General features: G+C 44.5%; 1 protein-coding gene across 4 annotated transcripts in view; it reads right to left on the reverse strand.

Annotated features, from left to right (window-relative positions):
- The window catches only part of LOC121288682 (protein-arginine deiminase type-2-like), an 82,700-nt gene that overhangs the window by 21,479 nt on the left and 42,488 nt on the right, over positions 1-18,733 (reverse strand). For all 4 annotated transcript variants that reach the window (XM_041207411.1, XM_041207413.1, XM_041207410.1 and 1 more), the window contains exons 3-8: positions 13,783-13,963; positions 12,411-12,483; positions 11,073-11,134; positions 2,309-2,426; positions 1,934-2,062; positions 743-900 (exon numbers count right to left, since the gene is read on the reverse strand). In XM_041207411.1, coding sequence (XP_041063345.1) covers positions 743-900; positions 1,934-2,062; positions 2,309-2,426; positions 11,073-11,134; positions 12,411-12,483; positions 13,783-13,963 — 721 coding nt within the window. The remainder of the gene's footprint in view (positions 1-742; positions 901-1,933; positions 2,063-2,308; positions 2,427-11,072; positions 11,135-12,410; positions 12,484-13,782; positions 13,964-18,733) is intronic.

The following is an 18,733-nucleotide window of genomic DNA, read 5'->3' on the forward strand; positions in this document are numbered from 1 at the left end:
ATCTCATCCAAAAATCTCATCACCAAGAACACAGCATTGGACTACAATGAAGCATATGTGCACTTCCACCAATTACACATCATGATCAGCCTGTATACTGAAGAGACTTTCAGTCCAAAAGTCTCTGTAGGTTTTAGTGATATTAATATAAAATGACTAACAAACTTTGACATAAAATGGCTTATATAATATGCGCAATTGGAAAATGGAGCTAACTTAAGTTAGGAACACTTTACTGCAGATACATATGATAGGCGTTTCTCATGGCAGCTAGCCAGAACAGAATGAGATGAAGGAGAGATGGGCTTTTTCTGTCGTTAAAGATGATACAAATTTAAGAGAGACTGAGTCAATAGTAGAGATTAGATTATAATTGGTGATTGCATCATGATTGTGAAACTATAATATTAACATTTACTAACAATTGGGAAGTTAATTTGGGAATACATATGAGCTCAAGAAAAATGACAGACAATAATATTCTTATTGGTCCAGCCAGCACGTCCCATAAGGAGAAAATGATTAAAGGAAAACAATTGAAGACTGCATGTTTCCTATGATTCATGTGTCAGTGTAAGATAGGGTAAAGGACAAAAAATCTGTTAATCTTGTATTTCTTAATAAAGCATTAAAGTTTCTGGCACAAGAAACAATTTAATAGTGAGACAATGCAGCTTTAATCCACTGATGCAAAAAATCCCACCATTCACAGAATACAACTGGAATTAGGTTAGAATTTTACCATTGGTTCTAGCAGGCTAAGGTTGATGGTCACCATGTTGCTATTCCCCTCATCTGCAAACACGAGTCCCTCAATGAAGAATTGATATTCATTGTTCCCTTTTGTATATTCCATAACTGCCGACAGCTTCGTTCTGCCCAGGACTTTTGTCATTTTTGCTGCAGTGTGCAGAAAAAAAGGGAAATGATGCAATGACAAGTGAATGAGTTTTTGAATAAGCAAATTTGTAAGCCAGGTTGAAAATGAAGGGTGAGCAAGAAACAGATTGAGAGCTGGTATGAAGGTCAAAGTTCTTCTTGCAAAGGTTTTTATTCTATTTTATTTTAATTTAGAAAATTGAAAAACTAGACTGAGTGGCCTAAGCCCATAATTCAGAACTGCACCAATGGAAAGTGAGACAAAGCAGGAAGCAGGAGTGATATTTCTAAACTTGGTTTTTATAAAACCTGGAAATTGCCATAGAAAGAGACAAAGGGCATTAATGAAAATTTACACCTTCTGGAGAACATCAGGCAGACAGGTCAGGATTTTTAATCGCTGGTAGGTCAGGAAGGGGTGCAGGCGCAATTTGAAAACCATGTTCCTGGTGAGCAGCATTGGATCCCTCCACCTCTGGAATGCAACGCTATTTTCAAAGGGAGAGCAGGGTGGGTGACAGGAAACACAATTGCCTCCAGTTAACAGCCCATTAAACTCCTTGAGGGGCTTGTTAATGGGTTGGGGAGGCTAGGAAGGGAATTTTCAAAGTTGAAATCACTGAACAGTCTGGTGCATGTTAGTGCACAGTTTTTGGGTACAAAGTAGGCAAAAGTTAAAGTTTTGTTTAATGTTTAAAAATTTTAGGAGCTGGGGGTCTTGTGCTGGATCATGCATTTTATCTTCCCTTTAGCCTTTTGGCCACTTTTGTGCTCAGTGAGACTGCTGGCCTTCTGAAGTAATGCCTGCTCCCTTTTACAAGGCAGTGGCAGGTCCCAACATGGCTGCCTTTGCCATTCATGCTCCACAGGCAGCTCCCACTTCCTGGTTATGCTTGGTGCCACTAATTGGGTGCTTAGCTCAACACTGGCTCAATTAAGGAATTTACATTTCAAGAAAACATCATGTGAGTGACACAGTCACGGCACAGGGTCGGGACCTGAAAATTACCTGACCATCAGGACCCCGATTTGAAAATCAAGGCCATAGACTCACTTAGATCATGACGAAAGACTTGTACTTTGTTTGCATCAGAAGCTGAAATGTACAGCTGGAGTTTGTAGTCAGATGGCAGAGAATTGGGCCCTTCAGTTCTTAGGATCATAGGAGACATATCATGAAGGTCTGAAAAGAAATATCCACATATGACAGTAAAATAATGGGGGTAGCTACATTCATAAGATGAACAATGAGTCAACTGACCAGAAATCTTTACTTTTCTTGGCATGGTTTTAGTGACCTCACAAAAAAGTGATATTTTATTACTGTTCTCATCAGTTACTTCTCAACTTTCATGTACCCCTAAAAATTCATTCCAGTCTGTGTGCACCCAACGCAGCCAGCATTATCTCAATATAGGTTGGCTGTCACCTCCAAATGTATGCACTGTATCATCACTTCTGTCAGATTCGGCAGTTTGAGGCATATCCTTGTCACAGTTCACAAGAAGAACTGCTCCATGTCCTTTTGGACCCCACGCCCAAGAACCCTGGTAGAGAAAAGAAAACAAAGACTTACATTGATATAGTGCCTTTAACCTAGAAAGGAATACCTTGAGTCATTTCATAGAAACATGGAGAAAACAAGAACAAGAACAAGACAAAGAAGGAGATATCAGGAGAGGTAACTGAAAGCTTCTTCAAAGTGATGGATTTCAAAAATTTTGAAGAGTTCCTAATTAAGTGTATAGCGTATGTTAGAAGCAATCATAGCACCTTCCATTGGGTTACTGCCGCAGTATCATCCTACACAAATGATAGAGACTCACAGAGCCTGTCACAAGGGATTCTGCTAATCTTGAAGGACCGTTGATTTAAAGGATAGGATACCTGCACCTTCCATGATCATGGGATGCACATACTCATCTGAAACAAAATGCCTCTCACACTGCTCCAGCATTGTGTTCTCCCCATGTAAAAGAAATAGTGATGTTTAACTAGTGCCAGAGAAATGCACTGGGGGGGGTGGTGGGGGGAAGCACCTACTGAAAATCCCAAGATTCTCCCTCTGTCTGTGTAAGTCTTACTGGGGTCATAAGCCAGATCTCCAATCAGTCATCATAATTTATGGCTCTGAAACTTCAGAGGTGATATAGTTGATTGGTGAATGATTGAAGTGTCACACAGCTTCCTGCATTGTGGGCATGAACATACACAATAAGGTGATTGGCATTGCACCTTAGATGTATATTGATCTAATGGAAGCCTTTCCTTTACAGAAGAATGGGAAGGTTTCCATATGGAGCCTTGAAAGCCATATGTTTTCAACCAATTGCTCCTTGAACCCTCCAATCTGTAAAATTGGATAGCTCTTTCTCTTTGTGTCAGTGCAGAGTCAGGACAATTACCAGCTCTGCAAAACCTGATCCGATAAAAAGTGCCCTCGAACATCCCATTCATCCAGTGAAATGGAAGTCTTGGTGGGTGACCCTGGAAACAGTGCCGAGGCAGCACAGGAGCTGCTGGGTGCAGAAGCAGACTGGGCGGAAAGGCACCCTCCACCCTCGGTTCTCTTAACTTTGTCCCAGCTGTGAAAAAAATAAATGAAACAAGAAAGACCCCTCACAATTCCACACGCCCCTACACACTCCCCATGCCAACCCCATGCCATCTCATATCCCCATCCACCCCCATGACCCTTCATATGCTCCATGCCAACCAATACCCCTCCACCCATCTCCCATGGACCCTCATACCCTCTATGCCAACCTATGCCCTATCCATCCTTCTCCAATGGCTACTTATACCCTCAATGCAAACCTACGCCCTTCCACCCTCAGGTTTATATCAACAGACAGAGTGAAGTGGCAAGCACTGATTTTTTTTTAAACTGCAGACAGTTTTTTCATTTAAGAGGCATTTAAGGGCAGGAGTTTGATAGCTTGCCATTTCCATTTGACAGTTCCAATGAGCTTTACAATTCCAATGAGCTTATCCACTTTTTATGCACGTTCATGCCTAATTTTAATAATCCCAAAGGGCACTTTACCCCTCCCATAGGGAACCTTCCCTCTCCCAAAGGGCACCTAACCTCTCCTCAATGTGTCCTGGGACCATATCCAAATCGAAAAGGTACCCTACCTCTTCAAAAGGGTACCCCACCTCTCTAAATAACTCTGCTATCTTTAAATTTTCTCCTATCAGGTCTAAAGTACACAAGTTGTGTTTTGGACATCCCACTAGCCAAGTGACAGCTGCATTTTAACACTTGCAGTTGTGTCCATGAGCTACGGATGAATATGTTGTGACCTGCCTCCATTCCCTTCCCCCTGTAAAAATGGCAGGGGCCAGGTTGGGGGTTGGGGGTGGAACTTTCGGATTTAGGCTTTCGCAAAGATGGAGGGTCTCTCCGTCTCCATGAAACTTCAGGTCCTAGTCACAGAAAACTGAAGGCAGTGGTTACTTTGGTACAGGTAATGCTGGTTTCTTGGTAAAAGTGGACTGTATATCCCAATATTGCCTCTGGGAGAGAAGCAAAGCCTTCTTGGACACAAGTGTGCAAATAAATCTAAGTGCAGAACTTCTTGGACTGTAGAACCTCTTGAGTGGTCTGTTTTTGTAGGAAGCAAATATCTGCTATAATGCTTCATTCTGAATATCTCTCATCTAGCCAATTACATATCTGCTTCCTCCTACTCTTCAAAACATATGAATAGTCCTTTGTGGAATTCATATTATCCATTTAAAGATGTTTTTTGCATAGCTGATGTAAAATGGCAGGAAATGTATTGACAGAACCCATAGATCTCCAGCTTAAATCAGTATGCATGCAAAGTAGCGCAAACCTTCAGTTCCAGCAAGCAACTTGGGCCAGAATTTTGTGTTCTGAGGTCAGCCTGCCTGAACGCACGCAAAATTGCGTGAAAAGACATCAGGTGTGTGTCCCGACATCATCGCACACACATCCAATATTGAGGTCAGTGAGAGTCAGAGCGGAGCCTGCCGACAATTAAAGGACCAAATAAGACCAAATAAATAGCCAACTGACTGTGATTTTACACTGCCTGTGCGATTTTCAGCTCATTGCACAGGAAAAATGGGTGTGTGGGATTCGCGTTTTTATCCTTTCCTTATTCATGGTTGGGATAAAAGGCCCTGGAGCAGCAGCACTTTCTCTGTCATTGCCGGTTTGTTGCTGTGTGAGGACAGAGTTGTCCCAGAGTTCCTCGGCAACTCGTTTGATTGTCAAACCTGCCTTTCAACATCTCAGGTCCTCATCTTCCCTGGAAGATTCCGCTGAGTATTGCAGCACAGCGCTCCTTCATTTTCAAGGCACTGCCCCTCTGCATCCCATCTAATGGGGATAGTGTATTTCACAGGTGGAACCTCCTCTGAAGAGGAAGAGAGGGGCAGGAGGGAGAGGAGGCCAGGTGGGCACGGGCAGCGTCCCAGGGACAGACCTTTAAGAGGTGAGGCACGGTACTCAGTTGGTGCAGGGCCAAGGTGGGAGTGCACGCCGAAATCCCACTACCCAGCATCTAGGCTGTTCAGGCAGCGCTCCAACTATCCCCAGATGTTCAAGGTCCAGTGCTGCAGATGGCTCCGCCTCTCCAAGGACAAAAATGACAGCAACATGTCACATGATAGGCAGAATTTTGCCCTTGGTGAGCGTGTGGGCCCCACTGGCTCGTGGGGGGTGGACAGCTGACCCCCGCTGCTGAAAAGGGGCCTGCCGCCATTTTGAGTGGGTGGGCCTGCCCAGCAGCCTTCCCGACAGGAAGCGCTATGTGCTTCCTGTGCGGGGCGGGGAGGAATTCCCCAACTGTCTCAGGGAGATTAGTGACAGTGCACAAAAGTGAAAAAATAGAAAAATAAAAATATTAACATGTCCCCCTTATGTGACAATGTCACACGAGATGGGACATGTTAATAAAAACGACATAAACTTTATTAAACTTTTTAAAAATGGACATGAAACCTCATCCCGCCAGTGGATGAAGTTTCATATATTATCAGGAGCCCGCTGGGGCTCCTGGCCTGCCCACCAGCCTTAAGGTTGGACGGGCAGGTCTTTAATGATCTTAATTAGCCTGTCAATGGCCTTAATTGGCCAATGACACGTTGGCGGGCGAACAGCTGATCTCGCTGTCCGCCCGCCTTCCTAAAAATTTAAAGGGTCCGGGATGACGTCAGGGGTTCCTCCCGACATCATTCCGCATTATTTTCCCGTCATCGAACGGGCCCCACCCCCAAATCGCCAACGGGAAAATTCCTGCTGATAGGTCAGGGAATCGCCTCCAACTGCATGAATGGTCACCCCATGCCAGTAGCTTTGAAGGTTGCAGTGGCCCTCAACTTCTGTGCCTCGGGTTCTTTTCAGGGCTCAGTGGGGGATCTGTGCGGCGTTCCTCAATCGGCTGCACACATTTGCGTCAAGCTCGTGACTGATGCTTTCTTTAGACACGTCTGCACTTTCATCCACTTCCAGACAGACAAGGCGAACTAGGTGGCAAGAGCGCAAGGCTTCGCTGCGATGCTTGTGTTTCCCCATGTCCATGGTGTAATAGATTACACTCATGAGGCCATTAAGGCACCAGCAGGTGAGCCTGGAGCTTTCATAAACAGGAAGGGGTTCCACTCAATGAATGTTCAGATTGTCTGACCACAGGACATCGATTCTCCAAGTTTGCACCCGTTACCCTGGGAGTTCACACAATGCTTACATCTTGTGGCACTCACAGGTACCAAGGCTGTTTGTGGCTCCTGCGTGAGTGGATGGATGGTTCCTGAGTGACATCCTTTGGCTGATGACCCTGCTTCATCACCCAAGAACTGAGGCTGAGAAGAGATACAACAGGAGTCATGCTTCCACAAGGGCAGTGGTGAAGAGGACCATTAGGCTGCTGAAGATGCGCTTCAGATGCCTGGACCGGTCAGGGGGGCATTGCAGTATCCTCCAGAGCGTGTCTCCCTCATAGTCATTGGGACACCACGAGGGGCTGGCAGAGGCAGAGAGGTCCCAGGGAGCTGACAGTGGGAGCACAGCTGGAGAACAGGACCATGTCAGGTCCAAGGCAGATAACGAGCTTCTGGAGTCATCCATCAGGTGGCAGATGCTGGATGTCCAGCTGCGTCCTGCACAACCTGGCCCTGGCAAGGGGGGACCCACTGGAGGCTGAAGAAAGTGAGGCAGCTCCACAGGCCATGGAGGATGACTCAACTGATGGCTCAGAGGAAGAGCCTGGAGAGGCACAGGGTGAGGGCCTCGAGGCAGAGGACAGGAACCCTCATGGAGACAGGGACACCAGGGATGCTTTGGTGCGGCAAGCCTTCCATTAGGCATCCAAGGCATTGATGCCCCAACAAGCCAATGGCACTATCTCCTTTGCTAATAATCAATAAATGAGAATCCTACCCAGTAAGCCAGCACCACACAACACCATATTTTTACAAGCCTGTGCTGCACCTGGCACCTGTACAAATGTCCAGCCAACTCAGCCAATTTAAGTTAAATAAATGTTTATGGTACCTAATATGGACAAAGAACAAAGTGTCCATCCCCTAACACAAGAGTCGAAAAAATTAACGCAAAAATTGTCACCCGTGACACACCCCTGATGTGCTCAAGGTGCCTTCAACTTATGTCTGCAGGTGCTGCGTCTTGGTGCCCACCCCCTTCACTCGCTGACAGTGGCACTGGGGGCTGTCCTGGTGGCCCTGATGAACTTGGTGGTCACCTTCTGGCCGCCAGAGCCTGCGTAGGCTCTGCCTGGGAGGGTGCATCCAGCTCCATAGCTGGGCACACCTCCATTGTCGTGGCATCATCAGATGCAGCGGTCACTGGCAGAGGGGTGGAAGAGCTGGTGCCCTTGTCCAGAGCATCCTGAGAAAAGCCCACAGAGGTGACAGGCAGCTCGTCCGCCAGCGTGAGGTACATTTGCACCTCCCTGCTCACCATGGATGGATGGGGACCTGGCAGGGAGGCTAGGAGCCTCATCTATCTCTCATACTGGCAGCAACCTCCTGAGGTCACTGCCTGTGTGAGGGCTTGCAGGTCCAAGTGCAACCCCTGAGTCTGCTCCTGAAGCTGCCAACTCATGAGAGTCACCACTCTCTCAGAGGAGGAGGCAGTGCACTCTGAGTTAAGGATCAACACAGTGCTCATGCTCTGCATGGACTGCTCCATGCCGGAGACCATGGCACGCAGACCCTCATCTCTGCCAATTCTCCCCGCGCATCCTGCTGGACATCTAACATCTGCTGCTTGATGGACGAATCCAGAGTCTCGTCATCTGCCTCGGACACAGCATGGTCCTGTTCTCCAGCTGTGCTCCCGCTGTTGGCTCCCTGGGACCTCTCTGCCTCTGCCAGCTCATCATGCGAGTGCGATGTGCCCTCACTGCTGAGCATTACCTGTGGAGCCGAATACCTAATACCCACCAACATGAGAGTATCTGTGCTGGTGCCTGGTTTAGAGAGACAGTGTGACACTGGTGCAGGTGTGCTGTTGTCCTCAGAGCTCAATGAGAGGTCCTCAGGGTTGCCAGTGGCTCCTGCAGATGGCATATCTGCGGGAGGAAGGCAAAAGATCAGTACATTCAATCATCATAGTCACTGTGCAGCTGGGCAGGCTGAGGAGACAGTAGGATCTTCTGCCTGGTGCCATCTGCAATGGAGTTTCAGTGGGCTCTCTGGCTACGACAGTTCAGTTTCTGATGAGAGGAGCCCGTTATGTTTCCAGTACCCATCTGTCACCCACACTCTTACCTTCATTCGAGAACCCTGCCTCACCATGACCGAATGAACGAGTTGCCTGGTGGCATTCAAGCTCCAGTGCATCACTCTCGTGCTCAGTGAGCAAGCACAGATTTGACACTCCTCCACCTGTTCTGTGGTGCTCTGCAGGGTTATGACGCGTCTTCTCCTGACGACATAATTGCGCCGTCTCCCTAAAGGTCCTTTCCTGGTTCTCACCTGCCCTCCCACCCTGGCATTAGGTGGGCCATGTCGCTGTGGCACATCTCACCCTGCAATGCACTGAGGCCAGTCATGCTGACATCCCAGCCTTGGCAGAGCAGGCTTAAGTGCCAGTTGGCATACATACTCTTGGACCCCTGAACATTCTGAGAAACGGGCACCTGGCTAAAGTTCACCACACAGGTCCATGCCATTTCTGAACTTACCCTTGCTGACCGCAGCGGATCATTGAATCGTTTGTGGCACTGAGTCCACATGCAGTGCACCACATCGTGCCCACTGACCAGGGTGCCGATCTCAGTCCAGGCCTTCTCGGTCAGGTGGGGCGGCCTTCTCTTGCTATCCCTGGGCATTAAGATATGCCGCCTGGTACTGACCTCCTTGACCAGCACTCTTAGGCACTCATCTGAGAAATGCAGGGTAGAGTGCCCACACAACTTGCTTTCTCACCTTTCATGACCTCCAGGAGCTGAGTCCATGACTGCACAGCAGGACACTTCTTGCACAGTTTCCAGTCAGCTCTCTCAGCCGCCCCTGCAACTCCTGGCAGCCTTCAGGGGGCTGCCTCTTCTGTTTCTGAACGCCCCGCTGGGTCTTCATTGGACCTGGCGCCCAACACATTCCCAACCCCGCGCACGGAAAACAGATATGGGGTCGTGTTTCACGCTGGGCAGGCCTTAATTGGCCAGCCAGTATAAGATCGCGTTCACAGCGTGATCGCAGCCAGGAGCAGGTTTTATGTCCGCTTCCAGCCACGCCAACTTCGGGCGCACCCTGAGGGTAGAACTCAGGCCTTGGTTTCCTCAATACAGTATCTGGCTTGGGGATACCACTGTGCAACTTGTATAATGAATGTTTTATTTAGAGTTGAGTTTGGATGTAAGTTAGGGAAAATGCAGTGCGAATATTGGCCATACTCATCAACCACCAATTAAGTATGGAGGAAGGGTGAGCTAGAGTTGGGGAGCAGTGGAATTTGGAGAGAACAGTTCCGGTGAAGATTGGCATTGGCCATTATCATCACAATTTGTACAGACAAGTGCTGTAGCACCATGCCAAAAATGAGCCAGAATTAAAAGGGAAATCCATCCCAGTGTGCCAAGACAACTTTCTTCTGCCCATTTTAATCACAGTTATAAAATGCAGAAGCCTCCATTGTTCAACAGTGTCTGAATTTTTTGCAATTGCTCTTGTCACACAATGCAAGTGAAGTCTTGCATCATACAGCACCTCCTACTTGTTGACTGTAACTTCAGCAGAAGAGCTGTGAATATCACAGAAAAAGATTCATACACCTCCACCCACCAGGAAATTCAGCTCATCCAAAATCCTGCTGCCCATATCCAAATTTGCACTGTATCAGTAATGGAGACTGTGAAAGTACTGGGTTGTTGTAAAAACCCTTTAAGTTCACTAATGTAATGCTTTTTAGGAAAGGAAGTCTGCTGTCCTTACCTTATTTGCACTATATGTTACTCCAGCTCACCCAGCACTGTGCTGGCTAGCCAGCATTTGTCCCTAGTCTGGCAGAGGTCAAAGCTTTTAAAATTCTCATTCTCATGCTCAGATACCTCTATGGCCTCACCTCTTCCTTTGTCTGTGACCTCCTTCAGCCCTATAACTCTTTGAGATGTCTGCATTACTCCAACCGTGGCCGTTTGCACATCACCATTTTCCTCCAAAACAAAAACAGAATTACCTGGAAAAACTCAGCAGGTCTGGCAGCATCGGCGGAGAAGAAAAGAGTTGACGTTTCGAGTCCTCATGACCCTTCCACAGACCTGCTGAGTTTTTCCAGGTAATTCTGTTTTTGTTTTGGATTTCCAGCATCCGTAGTTTTTTGTTTTTATACCAGTTTCCTCCACTCCACTATTGGCACCTGTGCCTTCAACAGCTTAGGCCCTAAACTCTAGAATTCCCTCCTAAAAACATCATGCCTCTCTGCTCATTTAAGTCACTCATTAAATCTTGCCTCTTTGACCAAGCTTTTGGTCACTTGTCCTAATATCTCCTTATATCTCAGTGTCACATTTTGGTTGATAATGCTGTGAAGCATCTAGAGATGCTTTACTGTGTTAAGAGTGCTAAACAAATGCAACTTGCTCTTGTTTTCTGGTGTTCTCCAGCTCATCCACCAACATTACAGTAAATGAGAGGGAGAAATCCATGGAATTTATCCCGTGTAAAACTTAAACTGTACAGGTTTTTTGTTTAATCACCTTATTTGGATTATTCTTCTCAACTTCACCATCACGATCTGCATCTACATCCAGGGATATGTCTGTTAAAGAAGGAATACAGAAATTAACTAGCAACTGAGGACTGCATGCTAATTGGCATCGGAAAAATAAGACATGGAGGAACCACTCTGTCAAAGTGGTGGCAAGCATTTTAGTGTTGTGCACATTAGTCATTGCTGTTAGAAGCTATGGGTAGCCACAGTGTAAGATTCAGAGTCAGGTTTTCCCCTAAGCTAGAGTGCATTGTGAAGGGTTAGTTGTACAAATCTTACTTTTGGAGTATGTTAATGATCAGGGAGCCCAATGAAGAAAAGGGAGAATGGCTGGTGACCCTGCCTGCCCTGATCAGTTCATTAAATGTTTTTGCAGCTTTTGTCTGCAACTCTTGTGGGGGAGAGAGTTGGCATTCAGTTCCAGTGACAACTGCCTCCAAGTGACCCAGCAGATCTCTTTGATAGTTTTCCTGCCAAAGACAGCCAATGTGCTATCACTCCTTGCAGGGTACACTAGCATAGTGGTGATGTTACTGGATTAGTAATCTAGAGGCTTGGACTAATGATTCAATGACATGAGCTCAAATCCCACGTTAGTAGCCAGAGAACTTCAAATCAGTTAATTAAAGAAATTTGGAATTGAGAAACTAGTACAGTATCAGTAATGGTGACTGTGAAAGTACTAGGTTGTTGTAATAACCCTTTAAGCTCACTAATGCAATGCTTTTTAGGAAAGGAAGTCTGCTGTCCTTACCTAATTTGCACTATATGTTACTCCAAACCCACAGCAATGTGGTTGACTCTTAACTGCTCTCTGAAATATTCTCCAAGGGCAATTAAATGCTGGCCTTGCCATTGATGCCCACATCCCATGAGCAAATAAAGGAAAGTTTGGAGTTTTGAAATTGTGGCATGTTCTTCTTCATCTCTGTGCCACGTCCCTGTGCCTTTTTTGGCTTCCTCTTGCCAGTTTGCCCTATGTTAGGTATTCTTGTAAAGTGGCGCAGTCACGAAACATTCAGTCAAACTAGCTGGCAGTCAACTGACTGAGCCGAACATGGCCCCTCAGCTGTTGCTGCTGCAGCTTGCAGCCAGAACTGGCTTTTTAAAGGTTGCTCTGTAGTTTCCATGCATCCAGCATATTATTCCTACCTAATTCAGGTTTACACCAATCGCTACTCCATTAAATAAGCTGACACACAAAATTATGAGTGTAAGTGCCTCTCCAGCCCCCGAAATACAACTAATTTTCCACTGACATAAAAGCAGTGCAACTCATCGCATGAAATTTCTAGACCTGTCTGCTGAAGTGTCAATTACTTACAGACAGCCGTGAGCTGGAGGATAATCTTGTCAATTGGTTTATCCAACTTGTCTCCATAAAAGATAATAGTAACCTACAGGAAAAGATCAGACACCAGATTAGGAACAATGGAGTTGGTAAAAAGTGGGGCAGATTGGACCAGCCACCCGATGTACACTGTGCCCAATTTCCCTTTCTACTGAAATCAATTGAAGAAAGAGATATGTCATTAAATTATAGGCCAGTTTGTCCTACCTTAGTTGTTGCTATACCTCTAGAACCACAATATGGGATGAAAATAGTGAACATATGAATTCTATTACTCAGATTTGTCATGAAAATTAAAGCATTTTATATTAAAGGGAGTGTTGTTTTGTGGGTTCACAGTCATTGGTATTGTCCAGTTTCTCCCACTCTGTCTCTTAAATTTAATGTTATGTTCCTGAAGAACAGAGTAAAGCAATGGAAGGGTTTGCTCTCAGACTGATCAACAGTCTGATGGACTGCCACAAGTATGCTTCTTCCAAGGCCCCATCTTTATTCCAGCCAAGTAGGTGATTGGTTTAAAATGATAGGAGGTTTAATGGGCTCCCACATAAGGAGGAATTTAATGTCATCCCCCGAGGTAATGGATGTTCATTTAGGCAGGAAGGTGGCAGGTGGGACCCTGCTGCCATGCAGCCTCTGCCCTGTTTAAGTCTGGGGCGGGAAGACTCGTGAACAGCCTTGTCAATTGACGCCCTTAAGTGGGCAGTTAATGTGAAAGTTAATGCGAACATGTGAATAGCTGAGGGGAAGAGTAACGTAGGTGGAAACAGAAAGACAAAAACCAGAGTCTCAGAAAATAAAACAAGGATTAGTTGGCTGCTCTGATGAACCCTGGTATGCAAATGTGACTCGAGTGCCTGCTGCATGTCACTTTAATTTCCCATCACTCTCCCACTCTGACCTCTCTGCCTTTGCCCTTTCCACACTCTTTCAATGAAGCTTGGTGTAAGCTGGAGGAACAACACCTTTGTACTGGACACTTTGCAACCCTCCAACCTTAAAACTAACTTTAATCATTTCAAATGTTAACCAGACCCCCGAGTTTCTCTTTGGCAGAAAGAATTGCTGATGTGGGATGGGTTTGCTGGTCTATGAGTAGGTCAGGGGAACCACCTGTCAGAACATCATGCCGGCAGAATAGTCATCATCCCAATTGGTGTCAACCTGAACTTTTTCATCTCCTAACCTCTTCCTCAGTTTTTCATCCTTCCATTTTCACATGCCTCATCCCCACCTGTTTATTAGTTCGGTGCATCAGAAAATAATCTAATACTCTCATTAGGCTCCTATTGTCTCATGATGATATCACTTCTGTCATTGTATCATCTTTTGTTTGCAACCTTACCTTGTTATCATTGAGATAATTGCTTGTTTTTTCCATTGTGACCACAAGCAAGGTCCCATTGTTGATGGCCCATCTTTTTGCATGTTCAGCTGCAACAATTACATTGTGTAGATCTGAAATGGAACATTTGACATCAGGGCTGGAGTGCACTTCAAATGACTGGGATCCTAGAGGTGCCGGCCTAGAGGAATATAAAATATTTAAGTTGAGATAGTTAATTGTTTCTTCCAAAACAGAAACCTAATTCATTCACAATAGGGCATTGTCCTGAAAGTGAGGTTCACGCACTAAATAGCAAAAATGTTGCAGAATACTTAGCAGGTTATGTAGCATCTGTGGAGAGAAACAGAGTTCACATTTCAGATTGATGACCTATGATAGGCCATTTTGACTAGGGGTGGAATCTACGCAGAGCTGGTGACCCACCTCCTGGCTTAAAACTTGGGGGTGAGCCTGTCCCCACTTGGCCAGGTAGCCACAAGCTGATTTAACGGTTGTCAGGTGGTTAGGTGACTCAGGGTGAAACTTCCACCCCCATTTGTGAAGATGCTGCCCCTCCAACAGCTGTGACATGAAAGTTGAACACTGATCCGATTGTATTTCTTTTGGTAAACCAGATCTCATAACAGAAATTGGTCAACTCTTCCACAATTCTCTTTGTTGTAATACTTCTCAAAAGGTATTACTTCAGGAAACCCTTTAGACATATACATTATGTCAGCAAATACTAATTTCCACTTTTAGTCTTGGGAGGGGGGAACCTACACAATCAACCATGACCCAAGTAAAAGGTTCCTCAAATGTTTGAATTGGAATTAAAGGTACCAGATTAATCACTGTTTGTGGTTTCCCTATCACCTGATGTGTGTGACATGTTCTACAGAATTTAACAACATCTTCATGCAATCCAAACCAATAGAAGTGGTTTTCTATTCTCACCTGTGTCTTTTTAATTTCTAAATGTCCCCCTATTGGAATTTTATGAGCTATTCTCAGTTTCTCATTTCTATATCCAGATGGTATAACAATGTGATGTGGATCTTTTTGCTGTAACTGTAGCAACTGCCTTGAGCTAAAAACCTCAGCTGCATTCTCCTCCATTCTCTCTTCCTGAACAATCTTATCAAAGACAGTGTCAGCTAATTGAACTTCAACATCTTTTCTCTCTGTTCTAGACTCCTCCTCCTCCTGTCTCAACTTATGAGTCTATGATCGTGTTACCACACAGTCTGGAAACAAACCAGGATGCTCTTTCTGCAACACTTCTGTTGAATACACATCCACAGGCTGCTTGACTACAGTAGGCATCACCAACATCTGTGATCCAGCTATATCATTACTGAAAATAAACTGCACCCCTGAAATTGGCAATTTTTCCACTACTCCATCAATCACCTCACCTATTTTCCACTTACTCTTTAAATGGAATAGGTTTAGCATCTCCACTTGTTATCACCTGTTCCTGCAATATTCCTTCTGAACCACAAATATCACTATCCCATAACATTAAGGATTGACTAGTCTTTGTGTCTCTTAAAACTTTAATATCTTTACCTGCTCCACCCTGTACACATGGAAAGACTTCCCCTTCACATACAAAATCTTTAAACATTTCTGCAACCTACCCCCCAGAACTCCCTTGGGTAAATTGTGAACACATTCCCACTTCTTTACCTATCACTGATTTTCCCTGTTTTACCTGTACACAAACCACTGGTTTGTCCTGTGCCTGAACCTCAGATCCCACAGTACTTTTATTTCCAGAACTTTTTTGCATCTCAATAATTGTACCAGACCTTTCCTGTACTTTCCAACACATTGACTTTGTGTGTCCAACTTTACTACAATGAAAGCACTTCAATTTTTGAGTGTCACTTCTACCCTTAGCACCTTCCATTTTAGTCTGAGAAAAAACTTCCTGGAAATTTCCACCTACTCTTTCTCCTCCCTGACTACCTACCTTCCTTTCGCTTTTTATCCTTCTCTGATTTAAAAGGGTGACGAGAAAAAGGTTTAGCTCTATGAACTAACTCATAATCATCAGCTGTCTCTGCTGCTTGTCTTATCGATTTAACCCTCTGTTCCTCCACACGAATTCTCACTATTGAAGGAATTGAATCTTTAAATTCTTCCAAAAGAATTACTTCTCTAAGGAGTGCATATGTTATCTCTATCTTTAATGTCGTATCCATTGGTCAAAAGTACTTTGTTTTACTCTTTCAAGCCCAATATAAATTTGTTCAATCTGTTTCCTTATATTCCTAAATTTCTGCCTGTATGCCTCAGGAACCAACTAATATGCACTCAAAATAGCCTTTTTTTTAACCACATCATAATCCACTGACACTTCTTCTGACAGTGAAGCATAAGCCTCATGAGCTCTACCAACTAACCTAGACTGTAAAAGCAATACCCAGTTTTCTTGTGGCCATTTCATCTGTTTAGCTGTCTTCTCAAATGAAATAAAGAGTGCCTCTACATCTCTTTCTTCAAACTTCGGAAGAGCTTGTACAAATTTAAACACCTCCCCACTCGGTTTTAGGTTGAAGGTTTTTTCATCATCAGAACCTTCCTCATCATCTGACGTCTCTTTTTTAAACTTCCAGCTTTTTAAGCTGGTACTCCTTTTCTCTCTCATTCTCTCTTTCTTCCTTTTCTAACCTTGCCATTTCAAAGTCCCTTTCCTGTCTTTTTCTCTTTCCTGTCTTTCTGCCAGTTCCCTTTCCTTTTCTTTTTCTGTTGTTTCTAATCCCATTTTTTAAAATTTCCATTGCTTGTTCAAATTCAAGCTTCTTCATTCGTAACTGAGGTCTCACTACCTTCAGCTGTGACTCATTAGCATCAGGTATCACTTCCAACTTCAAATGCTGTGCTATCACTTCAACGATGTCTGCTTTCTTTGCCCCTACAGGTAACCTCCACTGCAACTTATCCACCAACTCTGTTAACTTCCCCTTAGATACTTTTTGCAACTCAATCAGAATTATATCTTCTACTTCCAAAAAAGTTTTAGCCATGGATACAGCCATTTGTGCAGTCTTACCACCTTAAAAATCCCTCATGCCAACTCCTGAATTCAATGTGCTTCTCATACTCGTAACCTTAAAATTCACCAACTCCAAACCGATCAAGGAATTTCAAATATCCCGCAAAGAGCCCCCAATTTGTTATGTTGCAGCAGATGATGTGTGCCAGGTGGATCAAATCCATGAGGGAAACTTGATCCTACTATCACAACAGTTTTGCAATTTGTATTTATTTCGAGATGCGGGCATTGAATTAAGAAGTAATGTCCACTGAGGCCTTTAGATTTTTTTTAAAGCTAAATTAAAATATTCATTAAGAAAAGAAAAGATGTTGAACACATCCATAAGATTCCTGTTACTTAATACTGTAGTAAATATTAAAATTCCTACCTAACCTGACTCCCAAATACATCCATTTGTAAGGCAATAGTCCAAAATTGGATTTTAAGGTTAGAAAGACAGTCAAGCACAGTTATCACCTTTAAGGGCTGGGTGCAGCAGACTCATGCAGTCATGGCTGGAGGCTTTTTGTCTGAGGCTGTTTCACAAGCTTCTGCTAGATGTCACAGGGCCCCCCTAACATTGCCTTTCATTCTCCTTAAGATACATTTTTCTCTCTTTAAACTGTAATTTCCTTTGTTCCATTATCTTTGAAAATGTACTTTATCATAAAATTAATATTGTCAGCAACCTTTGGGAAAAATAAACACACTGCTTGGCTTAGCTTAGCTGGCTAGGTGTAAACATCCTACTATCTCTTTGAAATTCAAACCGCCCCGATTTATCTAAAAATGCAAATTCTCCTCACACCTTACATTCTAAGACTTCAGCCATGTTTATGTATTTAGCATTTCAAACCCCTCTCTATTTAACTTCTTTTGATACTTCCAAACCTCCAGACCAGCTGTCTCCAATTCAATTAAATCCCACACATACACACAAACTATCCAAACTCCACTATTAACCTACTTTTACAATAAATCACAATAATATTATGAAAATTATTATACTTTTGTAGCAGCCAGGCTCACAGGCACCAGTGAGGGGGTTGAGGGGCTGGGATCCCGAGGAGGTGGAAAATACAAGGGGGAGTATTGTGGGGGGAGAGGGTCTCCATTGGGAACAAGGTGCCTGAACCATTGTGATCCACCCCCCACCCCAACCCCAACCCACCCCCGTCCACAACAAGGACCTGACGCCCTCACCATGTGGATTAGGCAAGACCACCACTGGTAAAATACCAGCAGCAGAAGGTGGAGGCCCTTAGGTGGCTACTAATTATCCACACAAGGGCCTTAAGTAGCCCAAGGACGAGTGGTCTGCCTGGCGCCTAACCTTTTCCTGGTAAAAAAAATATTCAGGGTAGTGAGCTGCCTTCTTGAACCACTGAAGTCCATGTGTTGTAGGAACACCCACAGCGCTATTAGGAAGGGCATTCCTAACTCTCTTTATCAATTTAAACAGTTTGACTGGTTTATCCCTCAACCTTAGAAATGCAAGGGAATTGAAACCAATTTTATGCAATCTATCCTCATAATGTAACCATTTAATTCCCAGTATTCACTCTGACGAATTTGCATTGTGACTTTGCCAAGGCCAGTCTATCCTACTTGACATACAGGGCTTAAAACCAAATACAGTATTCCAGATATGTTGCGAGGGGTGGGGTGGGGAGGGGTGTCAACTGAAGCATCACCTTTTCAGTTTTGTAATCCAGTCCCCTTGAGACAAAGGCCAATATTCCATCAGTCTTTTTGATTACTTTTAGTACCTGTGCACTAATTTCTAGTAAGTACCTAAATCCCTCCTCCCACACCAGCTATTGCCATTCCCCCCACCCCCAGCCCCCACCAACCCCTGCTGTTCATAATCTTTCACCATTAAGAAAATACAATTTGCTTGATGAAAGGTCATTGACCTGAAAT

Source organism: Carcharodon carcharias, chromosome 15, assembly GCF_017639515.1.
Source record: "Carcharodon carcharias isolate sCarCar2 chromosome 15, sCarCar2.pri, whole genome shotgun sequence".
Classification (NCBI taxonomy): domain Eukaryota; kingdom Metazoa; phylum Chordata; class Chondrichthyes; order Lamniformes; family Lamnidae; genus Carcharodon; species Carcharodon carcharias.